Below are 24775 nucleotides of genomic sequence, written 5' to 3'. Positions count from 1 at the left end.
TAAAATACATAATAACTGCAGTGCAAGTCATGAAAAACATTTTTTGGCTCAAATTTCATCAGAAGTCTGGAACATTGAGCTTGATTCTATCGACACTGGAAGCTTGATTTCCACCTCATGTCCTTCTGGGATCACTTGGACTCACTAACCACAGCTGGACAAAAGACTGAGAATTTTTGAGATAAAATACTGAATTAATAATTAGGGCTCCTGTTCTGGAAATGGCTAACAAGGTTCTTGTGTTTGATGTCAATATGACTGAAGAAACTATTCATAGAAGAAATATATGAGATAAGGAGCCCCCAACCTGTAGTCATTATCACTATCATTAGGTAGGTTGAGAAGATATTTTATGGTCAGGGATGATGAGCAACATCTTGAAGAACATCAGTTTAGTTTTTCCAATAAGTTGTTGATGTTGTAGTGAATAAAGGCAAAACACACTTCTAAAAGGATTTTTCTTAATCAGGAGTTCCTGATAATATATCGCCATAGCAGCCTCTCTCTTTAAGTAAAGGTGCTCAAAAAGACTGTTTTGAGGAAACCCAAAAATGAAGATCCTCCTGGCACTGATGGGAAGTCAGGGGCCAACAGTATTGGTCTGGTCCCTTGGGCATATACCTACCCTTTCACAGCATTGTGCTGATATTATAACATTGGTGGGACTTAATCGGTTCTACTATAATGAATAATCTACCGACACATTATCACTATAGTGTGCAATCTAACTTAAAGGGGTTGTCCAGTGAAGATAAGTTATCTGGGGATATGTGAAAATTTATAGATCAGTGGGGGTTCCATCACTGGGACCTTCACCAATTGGCAGAAAGGGGCAGTTCTAACCCTGTTAGAATGGTCAGAAGTGTGCAAGCTCAACCACCACTCCGTTCATTCCCTATGGAACTGCAGAGTGCTGAGCTTTCCAGCAGCCCCATAGTGAATAAATGAAAGGGCGGATGGACATGCTCAATGCTGCTCCATTCTAACAGCAATCAAAGTGCCTTGTTCTGTTGATCGATGCTGGACCCAATGGTGAGACATCTATAAGTTATCAAAATGTAACTGTAGTTTCGATTAGGATATTCATTCTATCAAAATCTTATAGAGGATAAAATATGCGATATTACTGACTCTTTAATAAACTGTCATATGTGTGTACACAAGGAATAACACCATTTCTGGCCAATAAAAACACGTGTCCTGAACATATCAGTTTTACCTTTACAGGCTCCATATCTAGTTTTCAGTTTTCATTGAGCTAGTGAGAAGAGACTAGCTCCTATGATATCTCCCATACACAGTACATACAGACATGAGTGATTTTTACACTAAGCAGTATAGCTGTGACTCCAGCATGGAGATGAGCTAAAACACTAGAAGCTGCAACTCTTTCACTCTGCTCAACCCACCTCCTCCTTTATAGGCAGCTGTAATCTGACATCTCAGTGAGCTGGCGATTTTAGAGTGAATGATGAGATCACATGATTCAACCAGAGTCAGCCATGGAAATTCATAAGTAAGGAATTCAATTTATTCGTTAAGAGGATACAATCCTTTTGCACAAAAGGAACCTTGCAGCAAATTGCACAGCAATGAGCAGCTGCACTCTGTCTGCAAAAGGGGTCTTTTACTTAATGATTTTCTCCTGCCTTTAACCCACTTCCCTGCCATTGTAGCTTGCAAGGAGCTGTGTAGATGTTGCATGCATTTCTGGCAGTTGTAGGGTTAAGGCCGATTACTCACAATGCATAACATAAAGGGGAGCGCAGCACTGAGCCATCTCTTGCAGACTGCAGAAAATCGCAAAAATACAGCCATGCACAAGATGCAGAAAACCCAAGATGCAGGCAGTGTGGTGAAGCTAATGCGGCTCCCTGCCCTTACTAAACCCAGAGTGGACCATATACACAGGTCTAGCGACTGGCCCAGTACAGAACTGAGATTAAGGAAGAAAAAAAAGGCAAATATGTAAAAAGTTTCTTTGGAAGAAAACAAGTGCAACAAAAAGCCAAGGCAGAAATGCAAATCAATCCAGGTCAAGCCTACATGCCAGTAGTTGGTCCGGACAGCCGCATCAGTGGTGGCTGGTGAAAGGAGCCTGGGAGTCCCGATATAAAAAGAACAATAATTTTTCTCCCAGCTGCCCCCGACAGTCCAAATTCCAGAGAAACAAGAGCATAAAATGCGTTCTCTTACCCAACAAAACCCTTCCTGAGCTTAAAAAGTGGAAGGCTCCTTAAGAGTCATAAAAAGTTCTTCCTCCCGAACGACCTTGAAAGGTGCAACCACATTACAGAACCATTCTACAATGTTCTTTATGTATGGTTAGGACCACAGCAACAAGTGTGGAAAGAAAGTGGATTCAATTATCTCTAGAAAACAGTCATATTTACAAAAAACATCACACTTTTGGCCCCCTTACGAGAAATCTTTAACTTCTTCATCAACTCAACAATAGCATTTAGGAAGAACTTCTTTTGTTTAGGTCAGACCTGAACATTCGCAAGATTAAATAGTCTTTTAAGAAGACTTCTACCTACAAGGAATCTCCAGTTTAGACACGGCTCTAACTTTCTTCTATCCATGGCCTTCCAAATTTTAACCAATTGCTATGTCTTGATAGGCGCTATGTAGAAGCCTTGGGAAACCGCACAAGAAATGAACAAATGCTGAAGATGGAAATTCCCTTTAAATTAGCCTATTCTTTGTATACTATATGTTGCCTGGACGGAACGCCACTGACGCTAAATTCACCTAAGAGCGGCATGAACCAATTTACGGTTGGTTGTCACCTCAATATCAGTACATAGATAGGATGGCACACCATGATTTCAGGTCATCATTACCAGATTGTGGCTCACCATGAGTTGCTAAAACCAAAACATACACAGATTGCTTGCATATCTCTATAATGAGCCCTCGTTAGGAAAAAACAGGTTTGCATTTGAGATACTGTGGTTGGGTGGGTTAAGAGATTATAATATCAGAATTTCAAAAGTATAAACTCACTAGCGCCCTCTAGACCACAGAAAAGTGTAAGGCATCGCAATTGTACATATATTTACATTAGTTAGGGTCATTGGGGGCTGTACTGGTTAAATATAGCCCTTTTCATGCAGGAGGTGGTGGAAATTTCAATATCCGACCTAATATAACTATCAACAGCACCAGATGAGACATCAATGTCTGTAAACTGGATGGAACTCATTAGAAAGTTCTGTTGTCTGACCTGTTGGTTGGCAGCTTTATTGTCAAACAGTTTGATTACGGAGATAAGAAAAGGGACACACTTTTTGGTACATGCAGAAAGATAAATTAAGAAATCTGGGGATAAATAAGATGTCAGAGGGGTCTATGATGTAGACTTTTCATTGCAACGTGCATGAGAGACCAATGAAGATTATAGGTCTCTATCCATAATTACGTTAACCTATACATGGTAAACAAAGATCTATTAATTGATCATTGTTCCATTACTGTACATCTGAAGAAAAGTCTGGAGGGGTGTCTTAAATATCATGTACAGCTATATACACTGGTGTTGAAAACATGAGGTCTATAAAACTCTCCAAGTGAAGGAGACACTTGTAATGGCAGACTGTGAAAATAGATGGACTAGATTTGTAATGTTCTATAAAAACACTGCACAGTGAAGAAGATGCATGAGTAAAAAAAACGTCTATAAGTAACCCAGGGGGCTTACAAAGATGTCCCAACGTCCAACATTTGTGAAGAGATGATGAACCTCGTCAGAACAACCAGTGCTAACTGATCTGCAAACCCAACAGCTAGTGGCAAATGGCCAATGAATCTAACATTCAACTATGTCAAACAGACACATAAGGTAACAGGGTGCCTGCCCCAGAGTACTGGGCTGTTCAACCAAGTCTAATCTGCAGTTAGAGGAAGCCTAACAGAAGTTGTTGTCATCAAAAATTTCTTTCCCAAATTTGCTACTAAATTCATTGATGTGGTTGCACCTTCGGAGGAAGATATAGATGTGGAGGTCCTTTATTCTGGGCGCATTACATGAATTGCTGGTTGCCAATATCTATACAAGACCAAAAGATTCCTAGGCAACCGTTTATTTGCTAGTGGGCCATCCCATATCACCATATGGTCCTTCACCGGTGGCTGACCTGGGGGGTGGTCCACAGGGTGTGCAGAGATCTGAGTCTGTGTCTGACTCTCCTTCTGCAATGTAAGGACGAACTTTGTTGCTGGGACCAGGACCCGCCACTGCCCCATTGTTCAAAACATCTAGGTTCTCCTTGGACTGAGAAATGCTAAAGCCACTGAAGGAACGCTCTAACTCTTCATGATCCACTGAAGGTATTGATATGGAGGTGTCACTATCTCTCAAGGCTGCTGTGTCTCGTTGTTTGGCAGATCCCTCTTCGCCTGTCCCCATCCTGCTTCCTCCAAATGCAGAAAGTGAGCGCTCATGTGATGGGGGAGGAGGAATCCTTACCATGGAATTAGGATCACCAACTGGCGAAGAACCATGGCTATGGCGGTGGCTTGGCGGCTGTTGCTGCTGTTGCCATGATGTAGATGGAGGGCAATAAGTTGTAGTTGTACCCTGTGTAGGAGGAGCACAATAGTTTTTTTGACCCATAGAGCTTGTGGATCGAATAATTTTAGTGATGCAGGTGTTTCTTTCTACAGGATCCCGACTATCCTCTGGACTGTGATATGGAGGAGCAGGCTCACGGTCTTTGGTACCGAAGTAAGCCTCTGTTTCAGATGGTGGGATGCCCATTCTTTGCATGTAGATGTTGACCAAAAAGTCAAGTTTCTTCTCCATTGACAGCACCTAAAAAGACCATAATGGTTACCACAATCATCAGTTTTTGCTGCGGTGTACAGTACCATGATTCCCTATGGGAATCAAAAACCGCAATGCAGACGGTGCGGAATTTTCCGCGCGGATTATCTGCGGTTTTCAATCCGCAGAAAGAATTGACATGCCAATTCTTTCTGCGGATTCTGCTGCGGTTTACCATCTCCTCCATTGAGGAGATGAAAAACCGCAGGGCAAAACCGCAGAGCAATCCGCAGGTAAAACCGCAGGTATTTTGACCTGTGGTTTCACCTGCGGATTTTACAAAATCCGCGCGGATGAATCCGCACCTAATCCGCAGCGTGTGCACACAGCCTAAGGTTCAGTCTGATGTTTTAAGGTTCGATATGAAACCTAAATAAACAAAAGCTAAATATAACATTGTAAAATTTCTCACATACCTGTTGTCAATTTACTTACCTGTTTTTCCACTTTGCCTAAACGACCCATCATACTTGGGTCTTCAGGAATCTCAGGTTCGGTTGCTCCCTTAGTCCTATCCTTCTCATTAATGGAACCTCCTCTTCCGACAATCTGGTCCACTCTACCAGAAACACAAAATATACCCAAGAAGGCCCAAAGGTTAGTCAAATGTCACCGCAGAATTCATTTCTTACTATTCCACTAAGCAATTTAGAATCAAACTAGTTCTAGAACCATTGCACAGTCTACATTAGAAGCAATTTTAGCATCTAATGGTGTCATTTTTTTTTTTTAGTACCGAATGGAAGCCATTAACCTAAGAAAACCAAAAATAAGTCCCAGGCACAAGTGAAAAGTCCTACAAGAGTGCAATATTCACATTTCCAGTAGAGTTAATTCATTACTTTGGCCTTTTTATGGTAGAAGATTAATTTTGCGCTCTTCCAACAATTATATTGTATTTTTTTGAGCCCCTATATGTCCATCTTGGAAATTTTAGGGGCAATGAGGTGGAAATGTCAGTGAAATGAGTGAACATCCGCTCTTGTATAACCCTTCCAAAAGCTGATCTGGGGTGCAACATCTACCGATATCCTCCCACCCATTCTCTTTGTACTGATCATTATGCCTATATCACACTTGAATGCTGAGTGGCTCCCACCAGCCGCCATGATATGTGATGGGGACACGTGCATTAAATGAGGGTGGCAGGGGCAAGGATGGAGAGGACACAGACAAACACAGTAACAGCAGAGAAGATGAAGAGGCCAGGATACTGCAAGGCAGAAAGCGACAGCCTACAACAACTGCCAGGGATCCAGGCACATTTTATTTTTTCTTTAACAACTGGGTCCCATGATTTTGGATAGAATACATCTAGGTAATGCTTTGGATATGCTAAATTATACATGACTTTGGCTCACAAAGTATGTCATCCAAATGAAGACTGCTGGAAATTTTCACCAACAGCTTGAATTGCCAGTTTACAACAGTGGGGTTGTCCTAAATGTACAGAGAGTAAGCTGTCAGTACTTGAGATCAGTCTTGCATGAGCTGAGAACTTTTATAAACCCCAATTATTTGGTTGGAAAGATCTTGCTGCTCTCTACTTTAATTGTGCCACCATTGACAGTCTTATCAGTGGTCAGGTTGGCTCTTAAGTTCTCACCTAGTGCCAAGTTATTGCGCTCTACTTTGAAGAGTTGCTCAGAAGATGGCCAATGTAATAATTGAAAATCCATGTTATCCATAAGAAACCTACAATTTTTGAGAGCTTTTGTGGACATGGCTCTCATCTGTGGCTTAAAAGATGATATCCTGAGCAGGGAGACCCCCTCTAATAAATAACAGCGTATAGAAAGGGGTTATCATAACCAGAGAAGATGCCTATGATTACACACCCTCAACATCTACTCCTCCCTTCTAAAAACCTAATCTTTGGTGGGATCTCAAGATAATTTATTTAGAAAAAAAATACATTAATAGAAACATAAAAATGCTGCTCATTTTCAGCCACGATGCCATCTTTGTCATGCTCCATTAGAACACATGCGTGCATGCAAATAACAAGGTAGAACCCAGAGCAGAAAAGAAAGACTAGCAACAGATAAAACAAAGGAGGATGTTTGTCTTCTCAACCTCGTTGCAGCTCAAAAAAAAGAATAAATGATACCAGCAAACCCCTTTCACCCATTTATGTGATGGACACTTACCTTCTGCATGGGTTACCTTGACAACTTTGGTTCTCCCTAGCCATTGAGCACTATGCTAACCTAGATCTCATCCTACAAAATCCTCTATTTCAAATGGTGTTCAAGCTATAAAACCTATATCTCGGGAGCATTAAACCCAAAGTAGACCTCATTTGATACCATTTAGTAGGGTAGATAGAAGTTAGGTTTAGTGTTCCTTTAAAAGGAATCACGCCATTGACCATACACCAAGTTTTCAAGGTCACTGACAATTCTGGAGCTTCCTGATTATTATTCTCTAGAAATACGGTACTTATCAGGTCATCACTAAAATACACAAACTTATATTAAGGTCTTATATTATTGTGGATTTGGGCAGTTTTGAACTTATGTGTGTCCATAAAAGCTAATGACCTCATAAGAAAGATGGAGGTGGTTCCTTAAATCCTACATGAAATTTCTTGTCTAATTCCCCTAGGTTTTCCCAGCATCTACATGCCATCACAAACCATGGACTGGAAGAGGTTCGCCTTCAAGAAAGGAAATAAAAAATGAAAGCAGTCCATACAAAGAGGCATTTTGGTGAATCCTAACCTAGGAGAGTACAAGGGAGATTCTTTGGTAGAATGCACTGATCCTTTGGTAGGGTACTTCTTATGCCGGGGTGTTGAAGGGGGTGGGGGACCCACAATCATATCTATCCTGGCAAAGTAAATAGAAAAACAAAACACCAGCAAAAATGCATAATGAAGCAACGTTGGGAAAAATTCAAAAGGGAAAATTTTTCAATAAATTGGAAATATATTCCACTGGGCTGAATTCAGCTATGTCAATGTGTAGGTTGCTGCAAAACCACCAGTCAAAGTCTAGGATGGCTGGAATATATTTGCATGTATATATGTAGCAATATCCTGGTTGGAATACTGGATATAGATCAACATATATTCCTATGGTTCAAGGTGACAGACACAGTGTGAAAGTATAGAGAGGGTTTGTGCGTCATGATGGAGGAGTGAAAAAAAATACAAAATATGACAAGACATACAACTGGTCACGGGAGTAGTCATCATACGTATGCAGGTCAGAGTGTAATTGGTGGTGAAACTGGAATTTATCAAAGGCTACTGCCAATCGTGACCAAACTAAGCAGGAGGTGACGTTATCTTCTAGAAGTATTGTTAATGACCTTCCATAACATAATCTCAAACTTGGCTAAAATAGAAGATAAATTAAATACCCTGAGACAAAAGTCAAGTCAACTTTTCTTCTGATTGTCAAAAACAAGGAATATATTTTATCTACTTTTTGTGGATCTCGCATTAGGTGGCAAACTGAGGAATCATGGATGGAGACTTTAGGCTAAGAGAAAGCTGTCCAAATAATATTAATAACTGGGCACACTCTAAACAATGATATGAACAGTTTGGTTGTCCAACATGGAAATATACTAAGTTCTCTACCTACTATCTGCTTCACATTGGTTGAAAACCTTGCACTCCTGGTGACAGTCAAAAAGTTGTCAGCTAGACTAAACGTTTTACATGTTACTTTTAATGGATTTTACATTTTCACAAGTGCAACCCATTTGGAAGGTCAAATGTTTATAAAAATAAGTTTCATTCTTGATCAGAAAACACAATTAAATCTCAAGACTGAAGGTACTAATATGGTAGGCACCTCCATGGTCACAAGCACCTATGGATGAAATCCACCTATTTTTACTCTCAAGTGTCAACCTAAGCAACAACTGTGTTCTACGGTGAGTATGTCACTCTAAATGGATTTTAGACCATCTAGATCAGGGTTCCCCAACTCTAGTCCTCAAGGCCCACCAACAGATCATGTTTTCAGGATTTCCTTTGTACTGCTCAGGTGATAATTGCTTCACCTGTGCAATACAAAGGAAATCCTGAAAACATGACCTGTTGGTGGGCCTTGAGGACTGGAGTTGGGGAACCCTGATCTAGATAATAATATAGAGGGCTTGACCACCATAGAAACCATACTAGCACTGTAGCTGTTACTGGTACAGTGACTGAGAAAATAACATAATTTGCATGAAAATGAGAGGGTAACCTTGGTAAAGCCAAGAACTTTACCATTACGCCCCCTCATTTTTCATTTTGGGGGCTTCATCTGCCTCTGATTGATAGCGTTCGCTTCCCAGAGCGACGTTGTGCGTGTGCACAGACAATGCCTGTGCCCGGTCACAAGCGCATACAGTGGCCGAGCAAGTCCTCCTCCTTGGCTCCTCTCTGCTTGCTACATTGACACAACCGGAACTGTCAGCGGAGAAGAACCAGGACGGAGAACAGGTCCAATCACACTATGTACATGGCGACAGTATCTGTGAGGTAAGGCTCAGGCAGTGCCAGTGCGCACACATGCCGGTTGACTTTAGGCAGAGCACACTCGGGGATGTGAGCGCTAATTATAAGGAGTGGGGAAAGCACTCAACATGCAAAATTATGAAGGTGCACCGAGTGTTAGGAACGGCGGAACGCACTAAATAAAAATAATAAAGTGCGTTCGCCGCTCGGGGTCCACCTTGCAGTAGGTGAAATAACCGCTGGTAAGTGGTGGCAGGAGCAATATGGTGAAAATGCACACAGGGTTAATCTTCACCCAGGTGCGCAGAGCAATCTCAGTTAACTCACAGAGATGCCAAAAAGTACAAACACAAATGACTGAGCCTGTTGTAGTCACAGTACTCAGTAAAAAACGCACACACGGTATACGGTCACAGAAGTAGCCCAAGACGGCGGCACTATATCCGTCTAGACCTACCGTGTCCGCGGCGTTGCAACTGCGAACGCAAAGGAGGCTGCTACTGCAGCGCGGTGTGGACACTGCTGCTAAACGACAAAGGCAAGGCGCAAGCGCAATGTCGGACGCTAGCAGCTGTGGATGTTGCAGCAAAGGAGCGCTGGCGCTGATTCTAACTCAGTCCCTAACCACTTGCGTAATATCAAAGGGAAGGGGTTTCAAATGAGTCAGTCACCAGAATCATACATCCGTCCTCATACACACAGTAGCAAGTAAGTCTATACTAGCGCATGGCAGAACAGCCATGCACGCCTTTTATAGCAGCCGGGACCTTCTGCACGCTTCCAAATCTCTGAGATGGACCAATGAGAACTGGAGCGGGACCTGAGCACATGACTCCCGATCTCCAATGGGAGATCGTCCCATGAGCATGCCCAGTAAGAGGACAGAAGGACTTAGCCTCAGGAGAGATGTGCTGCAAGGCAATCTCCTCTGCAATCTCCTCTGCAGTGGAAAAATAGGAGGAGAGTGCAGAATGTGAGGATCTGGATCCCTGATGAGTAAACGCAGAAATCTGACTCCTAACACCGAGGCTCCCTCACTTGCAAATGCACTAAAAGTTATTTTCTCAGGCACTGTTGCAGTAAAAGGTACAGTGTGCTAGCGTGATATTTAAAGGAGCCAAGACCCCTATATCAATACATGGGTTTAGACGGGCTAATTTTACAATATGTCCTCCCTATATCATGGGACTTAGCCCTGATTAATTCTTCATGATCCTGTTTTCCTTGAAGCCACCTTCATGATCTCAGCCTAACGTGTCCAATTTTCCTCCTTATGATTCATATAGCTATTTAAGTTCAGCAAGCTACTGATACTCAGCGCTTTTATCAGAGGTGATCACATCTGTGGTCAACTAAACCAATAAGGAGCGTGAAGCAGCTATGCGCCAGCCATATTTCACCACTCGAGTACACTCTGGGTTGCATGGATACACATCAGACAATGTGAACCGTAATCCGACAATGATATTAACATTTCTACATACAAGTTCTACAATCTTTTGGGTCATTTAATGTAATATATATAAATCCTATAACTGAGGGATTAATATAGTGGTGTAGTCCGTATTCTCTACATGGCTACCCACATTTTACATATTATTGAGTTCAGATTCTGTAGTAGTTGAAGGATCTGCTCATAAATGTGTATATTATTGTGTGTATATGGCAGGAAGAGAAGTTGAGAAGATTCCTTGCCTGGATTGCAGATTTTTGATACGTGCAAGCATGTCGAGATGTCCAGCTGAGTACTGTTCTATCACATCCATCACGTCATAGGGTCGGAGACTTTCCTTGAATTTCCGCTTTGATACCATAAATTTCATTACGCTAAAGAAATAACAGTAAATAGGTCAGTCATTGAACAATCTAGTTCCTCGTTGTGGATGAATCGGTGAAATTTGGAAGACTTACCACACAGCTCGAATTGAAGCCTTGAGACCAGGAGTAAGGTCTTCAGCGAGAAACTCACAGTTGCAGCTTCGGTTGTCCTCAGGAATCTCCTCACCAGGGAGGCTGGCTGCTGGGTGGAGAACCCTCCATGAATCACATTATTTAAGCAAAGTGAAGGAGATCTTTTTTTTGTTTTTAAAGATTACTACAAATATAAGAGTAGGTCACATAACCAAGAACAAAGGAAGAAGAGAGATGGGAGGAAAAACAGTGGGGAAAATTAGTATTTGATACAATGCAGATTTTGAAAGTTTTCCCACTTACAAAGAATGGAGAGGTATGTAATTTTTATCGTAGGTACTGTGAGACAGAATCTAAAAATAAAAACCTGAAAATCACATTTTATGATTTTTAAATAACTAAATTGAATTTTATTGCATGAAATAAGTATAAGTATTTGATAACTTACCAACCAGCAATAATTCTCGCTCTCACAGGCCTGTTAGTTAGTCTTTAAGAAGCCCTCCTACTCTGCATTCATTATCTGTATTAATTGCACCTGTTTGAACTTGATACCTGTATAAAAGACACCTGTCCACATAATCAATCACACGCCATCCTCTCCATCATGGCCAAGACCAAACAGCTGTCCAAGGACACCAGGGTCAAAATTGTATACCTCCACAAGGCTGGGATGGGCTTCAGGACAATAGGCAAGCAGCTTGGTGAGAAGGCAACAACTGTTGGCACAATTATTAGAAAATGGGAAGAAACACAAGATGACTGTCAATCTACCTTGGTCTGGGTCTCCATGAAAGATCTCGCCTTATGGGGTAAGGATGATTCTGAGAAAGGTCAGGAATCAGCCCAGAACTACATGGGAGGACCTGATCAATGACCTGAAGAGAGCTGGAATCACAAACAACTGTTAGTAACACACTATAGCGTCATGGCTTGAAATCCTGCAGGGCACGCAAGGTCCGCCAGCTCACGCCAGCACATGTCCAGGTCCATTTGAAGTTCGCCAATGACCATCTAGATGATCAGGAGGTGGCATGGGAGAAGGTCATGTGGTCAGATGAGACGAAAATAGAACTTTTTGGTATCAACTCCATTCGCCATGTTTGCAAGAAGAATGATGAGTACAACTCCAAAAAAACCTTCACAACCATGAAGAATGGTTAAGGAAACATCATATTTTGGTGGTGCTTTTCTGCAAAAGTGACACGATGACTGCACTGTATTGAGGATGGATGGAGTCATGTATCGTGAGATTTTGGCTTACAATCTCCTTCTCTCAGTAGAGCATTGAAGATGGGTCGTGGCTAGGTCTTCCAGCATGACAATTACCTGAAACACACAGCCATGGCAACCATGGGTGTACCCACCAAGGGGCAGGAGGGCAGCTCCCCCCCCAGAAGCAGGGGCGCACAACTATCATGATGAGGCCACCTGTTTTTCCTGCCGCTGGCCCTTTAAATCTTCGGGCATGGCAGCTTTACAGGTGCTCAATCTCGCGCAAGCATCAGTGTGTCAGTGGCCGGGTGCCCTGCACATAGGAGATAGGAGCGCCTGACGTTGAACGACTGGGCGTTCATTGTGGGCGGAGAACGCTCTGCTCTCCCTGTCTCCCGCCCCTGGCTGCAGCGGCCGCTGAAAGTATCAGGTCAGGCATCCGGAGGAGCTCCTAATACCCGCACTCCTGAGGCAATCGCTGTTATTCTATTCTGTCAGTGATGTCACGCCGGGTCTGGGTGAGTTAGTGCTGGAAGGACTGATGTGTATACAGGGGCTGGCTGTACTGATGTTTACACAGGGGCTGGCTGGGCTGATGTTTATACAGGGGCTGGCTGTTGCTGGGCTGATGTATATACAGGGACCGGCTGTGACTGGGCTGATTTATATACAGGGGCTGGCTGTGGCTATGCTGATGTATATACAGAGGCTGGCTGTGGCTGAGCTGATGTATATACAGAGGCTGGCTGTGGCTGAGCTGATGTATATACAGGGGCTGGCTGTGGCTGATTTATATACAGGGGCTTAGGGCTGGCTGTGGCTGGGCTGATGTATATACAGGGGCTGGCTGTGGCTGCGCTGATGTATATACAGGTGGTGCTCGGCTCAGCGGACTTGACCTGGTGATGATATATATACACGTGGTGCTGTGCTCAGTGGACTGGGGCTGGACCTGCTGATAATAATATTAATAATAATTTTATTTCTATAGCGCCGACATATTCCGCAGCACTTTACATTTCAGATGGGACTTGTACAGATGATAGACATTACAGCATAACAATAATCACATAGATCATAACAGATACCAAGAGGAATGAGGGCCCTGCTCGCAAGCTTACAATCTATGAGGAAAAAGGGGAGACACGAAAGGTGGTGGTAACAGTTGCCTTCATTGTTCGGACCAGCCATAATGTTAAGTGTGTAACAGTACAGACACAGAGGGCTAATAGATGCATAAAGCATGTGGGAACACAGGAATAGTTAGGTTAATGTGTTGAGGCGGTAGGCCAGTCTCAGTGGGCTGGGGTTGGATCTGGTGATGATGTATATACAGGTGGTGCTGGGCTCAGTGGGCTGGGGCTGGACCTGGTGATGATAAATATACAAGTGGTGCTGGTCTCATTGGGCTGCGGCTGGTGATGATATATACAGGTGGTGCTGGGCTCAGTGGGCTGGGGTTGGTGATGATGTATATACAGGTGCTGGGCTTAGTGGGCTGGGGCTGGTGATGATGTATATACAGGTGGTGCTGGGCTCATTGGGCTGGGGTTGAATCTGGTGATGATGTATATACAGGTGGTGCTGGGCTCAGTGGGCTGGGGCTGGTGATATATATACAGGTGGTGCTGGGCTCAGTGGGCTGGGGCTGGGGTGGGTGATGATGTATATACAGGTGCTGGGCTTAGTGGGCTGGGGTTGGTGATGATGTATATACAGGTGGTGCTGGGCTCAGTGGGCTGGACCTGGTGATATATATACAGGTGGTGCTGGGCTCAGTGGGCTGGACCTGGTGATATATATACAGGTGGTGCTGGGCTCAGTGGGCTGGGGCTGGGGTGGGTGATGATGTATATACAGGTGCTGGGCTTAGTGGGCTGGGGTTGGTGATGATGTATATACAGGTGCTGGGCTTAGTGCGCTGGTGATGATATATATACAGGCATGCGGCTCATTATACTGTATGGAGCAGTTTCATTCACCTTTTTCTTTCTAAAATTTTACAACCTGCACGACCATGGCTTGCTCCCTAACCCCCAAGTTTTGATCCTGGGTACGCCCATGTGGGCAACTAAGAAGTGGCTCCATAAGAAGCATTGCAAGGTCCTGCAAAGGAACGGAGAAAAACGAGTTTAGCATATACCATGAAAAGTACGTATTTATTAGTCCAAAAAAATTCCTCAATTACATAAATATTAAAATGAATTAATATGTTGTACATTTTAGTATTTATGTAATTGAGGAATTTTTTGGACTAATAAATACGTACTTTTCATGGTATATGGTAAACTCGTTTTTCTCCGTTCCTTTGCTATGTACTTTTGAATTTATATACGTGAATTGTGTTTTGATTTGGTGCTGGTACTCTTTATATTCAAGGTCCTGGAGTGGCCTAGCCAGTCTCCAGACCTGAACCCAATAGAACCAATAGAAAATCTTTGGAGGGAGCTGAAACTCAATGTTGCCCAGCGACAGCCCGAAACCTGAAAGATCTGGAGAAGATCTGTATGGAGGAGGGGGCCAAAATCCCTGCTGCAGTGCGTGCAAACTTGGTCAAAAATTACAGGAAACGTCTGACCTCTGTAATTGCAAACTAAGGTTTCTGTTTTTCTATTGTATCAAGTACTTATTTCATGCAATAAAATGCAAATTAATTATGTAAAAATCATACAATGTGATTTTCTGTTTTTTTTTTATTTTTAGATTCTGTCTCTCACAGTTGAAGTGTACCTACCATAAAAATTACAGTCCTCTCCATTCTTTGTAGGTGGGAAAACTTGCAAAATCAGCAGTGTATCAAACACTTATTTTCCTGACTATAATAATTATAATAATTATACTATAAAACATCAGTGGGCTAAATTGCCTACATCTACAGTTGCCAAATTACAGTGCATGGCCATTTATATTAGTTACCGTATGTCATTTATTTATTTTTTTTTTATAAATTATATCATAAAAAAAAAATTAACCTTAGAAACAAATATTCAGAGTCAACATGGAGGCAGACATTAACCCCTGTTTTACCCTAGAGGACCATCAGAGACTCAAGGATCAGTAACTGTACTATTCTAGGCAACATAGGAGAGGTCGTCAATATGAGATCGGTGGGGGTCTGACACCAATCAGCTGGTATTTGCTCTTTGCAGATGCTGGATGTAAAGACTTTCATCTCCATTCAACGTGTAGGGGCTACTGCCGGGTGCTGCAGAAGAGCTCCTATATCAGCTCAGTTCAAATTGTTCACATCCAGTAGCGGCCGCAGATCATAACAGTTGATCGGTGTCGGGTGTCAGATCCAAACTGATCTGCTATGGATGGGTCATTAATATGTGTGACCAGACAACCTCTTTGGAAGGGTTTGTGCACTGATTAGACAACCCCTTCTGAATCACTAGGTTTCCACCCAGTAAAATAATAACACCTATACTCACCTCTGATGCCGACACTAGTATTCACAGGGTGACATTGTTGTGTCATGCGATTCTTGTGGCCAATCAGTGCTGGATTCACTCTCCACGCAATCAGGCAAATCAAATGATTGACAGCCAGAGGAAGTGATAGCTGAAGCTGCCCAGTCCCTTCCCCGAGATGTCAATTACGTTTATAGGAGAGGAGAGTGAAGCCAGCGCTGACTGGCCACAGGGATTACGTGACATAATGTCACGCAAGCACCGGGAGAGCCAATGCCGAACAACACTAAAGCTGTCTGTCCTTTCTCCCAGTTGTGAATTACGTCTATAGGAGAGGAGAGTGAAGCCAGCACTGATTGGCCACAGGGATCACGTGATATAATGGCACGCAAGAACCGGGTGAGCCAATGCCTATCAACACCGGCTCCGGAAGTGAGTATAGGTGTCATTATTTTACTCAGGGGGGAAACATAGGGATTCAGAAAGAGTTGTCCGAGAAGTGGGCAACCCCTTTAAGTCCTACATTATCCTATACCTCAGGAGAAACATAGATTTATCCCTTCACTATCACTAACTACCAGGAAAGTGTGTATTAAATCTTTCTCTGCTCTAGACTACCAGAGATACCGTATCAGTATTAATTTTTACATTATCCACAAAGTCAACCTCAAGCCTTAAAGGGAATGGGTCATCAGCAATGATTTGATGTTTAAATCCGTTTTTATAATGCATGAATGTTTTAAAAAATGTGGGTATTTTATTCTTTTACTTTTCATAATATAATCAAGCATATTAAAAAAAAAGGATTAGAAATCTTCCCATTTTTGAAACTGGGGTTATTCTAGTCTCTAACAACCATCAGCAATACTCTCACCTAGACTCTATCCTTTGTTTTGAAGCATCTAATGAGCATGTGCAAAGGTTATTTGGAAAGGAGTGGGAGCAGGGGCAACTGTGACATCACCTATTGCAATGAATAGAGAGGTTACCTTTCATTACAATCCTGCCAGTGATGATAATGAGACTCCTGAAAAATGTCTAAAATAGCCCCAGTGGCCAGTGTGAAAATTGTAAGATTTCAATTTTTTATACAGATTTTGATATGAAAAATTAATATTTTTTATTTTTATTTTACTCTTTACACAAACGACCAGGGCTACAGGCCACTAGTTAAAATGGCATTGCACTCTTTACTACCCTAGACCATTGAGAAGCTGGAAGTATTTTTATTAGCCCCATGGTTCTGGATAACATCAGGTCCATAAGTAACCCCACCTTCAGAGTTCTGCCGTGATGCTGATCCCTTGATGCGGAACGCCTGTCTAGTCCGTCCTCGATCTCCAAAGCTCCAGCTCTTGGGCACCTTGCTTGGACTCTCCTCCATGCTTTGGTCAGCACTGGGGGAACGACGCACCCCTTGAGATTGAGGGGAACCTTTTCCTTTTGCAGCAACATTTCTGGGGCTAGAAAATACCCTCTCCTTCAAGCTCACTTTCTGGCTGCTGGACACAAAATAAAGACGCTGACCAAGAATCCAGAAAATATCTTGTACAGAAACATTAGTAGGACGCAAAAGAAATATATGGATGAGCAATGTAAGACCTTCTTTAAACCTCCTAGACCAGTGAAATGAAACATTTGGCACTACAAAGCCCAGCAGAACTTCTTTGACCAACGCCAACTGAGAATACATCCGTAACGTTTTTTTAATCTCAGCTTGTAAATGGCTCCATCACTAAAAAGTAAATCTTCTTATACCAATAGGAATACATCCAGATGATCCTCTGTTTATTGTAGAAGCCACCATGTTGGGCCAAGCAGTGACTTAGGCAGTGATATGGACATCCAAAGGTATGTCATATAAGGAGAACTCTACATCAGTTTTATGTGACCGCATTATCCTTATATAGGGTAGAGAATCTGTCATCAGGCTTAATCTGAGCGCAGCATGGTGTAGGGACAAAGACCCTGATTCCAGCGATGTCTCACTTACTGGAATGTGTTTTACTGCTTCAATACAATCAGTGTTTTATCAGCAAGAGATTATCACTCCATGAAAAGCTGTATGGTTCCTCTTAGTACAACCCTGCCCCCAGCACGGATTAGCACCTTGCTGCCTATGCACAGTGTACACAAAAAGCTGCCAATTAGTGGTGTGGGCGGGGTTCTATAGGGCTCAACATTCCGAGCTCTGCTAGATCTACAGCAGAGAAAACTGATTCTATCAACTGCTGCACCCAATAACCTAAGTGTTACATCACTGGAATCAGGGTCTCTGCCCCTACATCATAATGCTGTCAGATTACATAGTACAAACCTGCTGACAGATTCACTATAAATGACTACATCTGCTAGAAGTATTACAGGTGACTGATTATGAAGGTGAATGACTTGTTATATTGGCACTTGAAAAGGACAGACATCTGCCCTTTTAGACTGATAACATACGAATTATCAAAGTTGTTGACTTCAAACTGTGTCTATCCAGTATCCGTCTTTCAGGATATGCAGGATGATTGCATTTTGGGTTGTAGACCGATGTTCTAAAGTCAACTGATCGTTAACAAATGTAAAGTGGTCAAATTCCCTTTAAAAGTAAAGGCTAAAATGGGGTACATTTAAAGTGCAAGGCTGGCCTTCAAGCCTATACAAGGAGCGTTCCAATACTTGTGGAGTATTAGAACATCCAATATTTATGCATTCATTGTTTTGATGACTGAAACAATGTATCATGGAAAAATCACATATAAGGCTGGTTTCACACTTGCGTTTTTTTGCGCTGTATTTTAGCGCTAAAAAACCCATGCGCTTTTCCCCCCTATATTTTGCATGGGATGCGCTTATGTGCGCATACACATGCGTTTGTATGCGTTTTTACGCGCATGCGGTTTTTGTGGTGTGCGCTCGGGCACACAAAATGCATCCTGTTGCATTTTTTGGGCGTCCGACTTGCCTCAAAAAACGTTTTTTTACAGCAAGACACCCATTATAAGTCTATGGGTGCGCATATGTGCGCATTGGCATGCTCATGTATGCGTTTTTTTACGCATGCGTTTTTTTGTTGACCATTGGTTAGACAATGGAAATTAGGGGTTTGGGTTAGAGTTAGGGTTAGTTAAGGGGGTTTAGGGTTAGGGTCAGGGTTAGGGTTAGTATGGTTTGATTAAGGGTTAGGGTTTAGGGTTAGTTAGGGTTTAGGGTTAGGGTTAGTAGGGTTTGGTTAAGGGTTAGGGTTAGTATGGTTTGGTTAAGGGTTAGGGTCAGGGTTAGGGTCAGGGTTAGGGTATGGTTTGGTTAAGGGTTAGGGTTAGTAAAGTCATGGTTTGGGTTAGTGTGAGGGGCCAACTAATTGTGGAAAAAAACGCAAACGCGGGAAAAACGCACTAAAAACGCATAAAAACGCTGCGGTTTTTTCATGCATGCTCATAAAAATGCTTGAAAAAAACGCAGCATTTGTATGCGTTTGTATGCGTTTTTTCCATGCGTTTTTTTGCGGGAAAAATGTGCTGCAAAACAAAGCAAGTGTGAAAGTAGCCTAAGATTGTATTTTCATGCAGATAGCAAATACGGTAAGTGTCTGATATAGGCAAAGCGTAATGGAGACAGGAAGGTGCTGTAAGCAGACAACGCAAGACACATGGAATACAAGACACAATGGTGGGATGAGGAGGGCGGGAGTGAAGGATTGTGTAGGAGGGATTAAATAATTAGCTGATGCATGAAGGTAAGGCCTCTTTCACATATCCGTCTGTCACCATCAGTCAAAATCTGCCATTTTGCTAAAAAAAAACGGATCAGCCATTTTTCTTGGCGGATCCGTTTTTTCCCATTGAGTTGCATTACCGGCGGATCTTGACGGATGGTCATCCGTTTTTATACGGATCCGCCAAAACTTTGGCGTCCGCCGACTTGCCCGGATGGACAGTGAAACGTTTTTTTTGGCCGGCCGGATACGCATTTTACAGTGCGCATGCCCGGAGGAATTGACTCAGCCGGAAAATTAACCCTAAACTCGGTTCTGGCGGCTGAAAAAAATTCTTCTCTCTCACCCGTTTGTTTCAATCCGCCAACGGATCCGTTTTCCGCCATTTTGGCGGATTTCGACTGAGCTAAAAAACGGATGTGTGAAACAAGCCTAAATAACAGGCAATGTGTCTGAATTAGCCTGCAGGTGATCAGTCTAAATCAGTGTATTCTCCACTAATAATGAATACTGGAAAATTCCCAATTACATCGACACAAAAGAATATAACACTCTTCCTTATAGTTAAAAACATAACTACTATAATTGAAGCTCTCTGTATATAACTGCCCCCTATGTATAATACTAATTACTATAATACTGCCCTCTATATACAAGAATATAATTATTATAATACTGCCCCTATGTACAAGAATATAACAACAACAATACTGCCCCCTATGTACAAGAATATAACTACTATAATACTGCCCCTATATACAAGAATATAACTACTATAATACTGCCCTCTATATACAAGAATATTATTATAATACTGCCCCTATGTACAAGAATATAACTACTATAATAGTACCCCTATGTACAAGAATATATCTACTATAATACTGCCCTATGTAAAAGAATATAACTACTATAATACTGCCCTATGTACAAGAATACAACTACTATAATCCTGCCCCTATGTACAAAAATATAACTACTATAATACTGCCCCCTATGTACAAGAATATAACTACTATAATACTGCCCCTATGTACAAGAATATAACTACTATAATACTGCCCCTATGTACAAGAATATAACTACTAAAATACTGCCCCTATGTACAAGAATATAACTACTATAATACTGTCCCCATGTACAAGAATATAACTACTATAATACTGCCCTCTATATACAAGAATATAATTATTATAATACTGCCCCTATGTACAAGAATATAACTACTATAATAGTGCCCCTATGTACAAGAATATATCTACTATAATACTTCCCTATGTACAAGAATACAACTACTATAATCCTGCTCCTATGTACAAAAATATAACTACTATAATCCTGCCCCTATGTACAAGAATATAACTACTATAATACTGCCCCCTATGTACAAGAATATAACTACTAAAATACTGCCCCTATGTACAAGAATATAACTACTATAATACTGTCCCCATGTACAAGAATATAACTACTATAATACTGCCCTCTATATACAAGAATATAATTATTATAATACTGCCCCTATGTACAAGAATATAACTACTATAATAGTGCCCCTATGTACAAGAATATATCTACTATAATACTGCCCTATGTTCAAGAATATAACTACTATAATACTGCCCTATGTACAAGAATACAACTACTATAATCCTGCCCCTATGTACAAAAATATAACTACTATAATACTGCCCCCTATGTACAACAATATAACTACTATAATACTGCCCCTATGTACAAAAATATAACTACTATAATACTGCCCCTATGTACAAGAATATAACTACTATAATACTGCCCCTATGTACAAGAATATAACTACTATAATACTGCCCCTATGTACAAGAATATAACTACTATAATACTGTCCCCATGTACAAGAATATAACTACTATAATACTGCCTCTATGTACAAGAATATCACTACTATAACACTACCCCCTATGTACAAGAATATAGCTACTATAATACTGCCCCTATGTACAAGAATATAACTACTATAATACTGCCCCTATATACAAGAATATAACTACTATAATACTGCCCTATGTGCAAGAATATAACTACCATAATACTGCCTCTATGTACAAGAATATAACTAATATAATACTGCCCATATGTACAAGAATATAACTACTATAATACTGTCCCTATATACAAGAATATAACTACTATAATACTGCCCCCTACGTACAAGAATATAACCACTGTAATACTGCCCCCTATGTACAAGACTATAACTACTATAATACTGCCCCCTATGTACAAGAATGTAACTACTATAAATACTGCCTCTATGTACAATATAACTGCTATAATACTGCCTTCTATGTACAAGAATATAACTACTATAATACTGCCCCTATGTACAAGAATATAACTACTATAACACTGCCTCTATGTGCAATATAACTACTATAATAGTGCCCCTATGTACAAGAATGTAACTACTATAATACTGCCTCTATGTACAAGAATGTAACTACTATAATACTGCCTCTATGTACAAGAATATAACTGCTATAATACTGCCTTCTATGTACAAGAATATAACTACTATAATGCTGATCCTATGTACAAGAATATAACTACTATAATACTGTCCCTATGTACAAGATTATAACTATTATAATACTGCCCCCTATGTACAAGAATATGTAAGACATCCAAGTGAGAAGGGTCCTCTCCCCCTCTGTACCAGTCTGCCACTGTTTGATCATTGTAATTTATGGGTATGTTCACAGTGGGCGTTTTTTTCTGTGTTTTGTTATGCTAATATTCAGCTGCTTTTTACAGTACCAGCAAAGCCTATGAGATTTCAGAAATCTCATGTACACACATTGGATTTTTATGTCATCAGGATTTTGTGCTTTGCTGTTTTTTTTAGACATAGTGCATTTTTCACCCATTGGCTTGAATGGGTGTTGAAAAAAACGCTGCAAAAACACAGCAAAAATGCAGGTATCATTATTTTCAGCGTTTTTCTGCAGAAAAGTCATGGACATTAGCATGGACAAAGAGACACCAAAACCGCACCAAATCCACACCCAAAATGCACCTAAACCTGGGTTTTTGCCGCAGCTTCTTTCCTGCCAAGAAATCAGGTTTTGCTGTAGAAAAAAAAGCAGCAAAAATGCCCAGTGTGAACTTACCCTATACATGTAAACCCTCTTCTCATGTACAGTACCATGGAACCAATGGTGCTTTAAAAATAAATAATAACCACTATAAGGCCGGGATCACACATGCGAGAAACATGGCCGAGTCTCGCATGTTAATACCGGCACTGCCGCCGGAAATCGGATCGGAGCGTGAAGCCGAATAGTAATACATGGAGCCGCAGTGCTGGGTATTAACATGCGAGATTCGGCCATGTTTCTCGCATGTGTGATCCCGGCCTAATACAGTCTCTACGTAAAAGAATGAATAAAATACTATATTACCCCATGCTGAAAACTATACAGTCGTAGCCAAAAGTTTTGAGACACATTTTTGTTCTCAGTTTGCCGCTTCAGTGTTTTTAGATTTTTTAGTCATATTAAACTTTTATTGACAAATACATGACATTTATGGAAACACTCAATATTTACAGTGTTGTCCCTCATTTTTTTAAACTTCTGCCCTTCACCTTGGCAGCTGGATATCGGCTTCGGAGCCAGATCCTGACTGATGACCGCCCATTCTTCTCTATTCAGTGCTTGGAGTTTAAAAAATCACAATTTCTTGGTTTTGTTTGTGCTCTCACTTTTTTGAAAATTGATCAAAGGTTCTCAGTGGAATTGATATCTGGGGAGTTTCCTGACTATGGAACCAAAATGCCAATGTTTGGTTCACTGAGCCACTTAGTTAATGACTTTTGCCTTGTGACATGGTCTCCATCCTGCTGCCAAAAGCATTGGTCATCCCCAAATTGCTCCTGGATCATTGGAAGAAGTTGCTGTTGGAGGATGTTAGATCTCATTCTTCATTCATGACTTTGTTCTTGGGATAAAGTGTGAGTGAGCCCCCTCCATGGATGAGAAGCCGCCACACATGAGTGGCCTCAGGATGCTCTACTGTTGGCTGGTGTTTCGTCTATATACTCACTTATCATAAGTGATTTAAGCCACCTCCCCCAATAAGGAGCTGAGACATGTGTGGACAATGAACTGGAGCAGCTCTGCAAGGATGGACACAGCCATTATATAGAACACAGCAGGGGCACATTTATAAGATTATCTCATTTTTTTAACACATAAAATTGTCGTAGTTATTATTCCAAAATCTATTGACTAAAATACACTTTGTTTGTGGTACAACCTCTTTAAGTTTGAAATATTGAAGACAAAACAGAAAAGTGCATCAGATAAAGGATCCTCAAACGTTTCTATTTTCTATGTTTTATATAATTATGGGGGAATGCAGGTTCCTAAGAGTGTGTGCACACGCTGCGGATTCTGCTGCGGATCCACAGAGGTTTTGGCCCTGCGGATCTGCAGCAGTTTCTGCTGCTGTGTACAGTACCATAAAACCATATGGGAAATGGAAACCGCAGTGCAGACGGTGCAGATTTTTCCGTGCGGATTTGCTGCGGTTTCTAATCCGCAGAAAGTATTGACATGTCAATTCTTTCTGCGGATTCCGCTGCGGTTTACCATCTCCTCCATTGTAGAGGTGATAAACCGCAGGGCAAAACCGCAGGCTAATCCGCAGATAAACCGCAGGTCTTTTGACCTGCGGATTTACCTGCGGATTTTGCAAAATCCGCGCGGATCAATCCGCAGCAGAATCCGCAGAGTGTGCACACATCCTAATACTGATGGGTATCTAAAATTTTTCTCATTATTTATTGTTTAAATGTATCTAAATAAAAATATATCCGGACAATCTTTTTAAGACCCCAATATATATTAGATTAAAACTGCCCGAATTTGCTGATCTTAAAGGAACCTGCCCAGCATCTAATTTCGCCAGAATTCTGGTGTTAATTGCTTTGAAAAGTTGAAAAATTTGCACAAAAATTTGGGAATTGTTGGTGTTTTCATGCCAGTTTCACACAGCTACACCAAAATGGGCAGAGTTGGAACCTCACGGGGACGCGGCAAAGGTGTGATGCCATGGTACGTCTCACGGTGATCTGCTGTGTAGACACTGAGCTTGAACTGCGGTGACCTCATCACTGGCATTTTCCCACGGTCCAGAGGTCACCGCAGTTCAGGCCGGCTGGGAGAGCAGCCTCAGTGACGTCACCACTAGTAACTTAAGCT

The 24775-nt window shown here is 41.5% G+C and overlaps 1 protein-coding gene across 16 annotated transcripts in view; it reads right to left on the bottom strand.

The window, feature by feature from the left end:
* Positions 1–1509: 1509 nt before the first annotated feature.
* Positions 1510–24775, bottom strand: part of KCNQ2 (potassium voltage-gated channel subfamily Q member 2) — a 123951-nt gene continuing 100685 nt past the window's right edge. For 5 of the 16 annotated variants that reach the window (XM_073580882.1, XM_073580879.1, XM_073580883.1 and 2 more), the window contains 6 exons: positions 17102–17328; positions 11199–11307; positions 10983–11114; positions 7552–7659; positions 5264–5387; positions 1510–4816 (listed from right to left, as the gene is read on the bottom strand). In XM_073580882.1, coding sequence (XP_073436983.1) covers positions 4085–4816; positions 5264–5387; positions 7552–7659; positions 10983–11114; positions 11199–11307; positions 17102–17328 — 1432 coding nt within the window. In that variant the 3' untranslated portion in view covers positions 1510–4084. Of the gene's footprint in view, positions 4817–5263; positions 5388–7551; positions 7660–10982; positions 11115–11198; positions 11308–17101; positions 17329–24775 lie in introns of those variants that run through there. The other 11 variants (XM_073580881.1, XM_073580888.1, XM_073580885.1 and 8 more) reach the window with 7 other exon arrangements.

Source organism: Dendrobates tinctorius, unplaced genomic scaffold (assembly GCF_039654945.1).
Source record: "Dendrobates tinctorius isolate UK_male_01 unplaced genomic scaffold, ASM3965494v1 ptg000065l, whole genome shotgun sequence".
Classification (NCBI taxonomy): domain Eukaryota; kingdom Metazoa; phylum Chordata; class Amphibia; order Anura; family Dendrobatidae; genus Dendrobates; species Dendrobates tinctorius.
The sequence above is the reverse complement of the archived record's forward strand: the minus strand, read 5'-3'. Positions and strand labels throughout refer to the sequence as shown.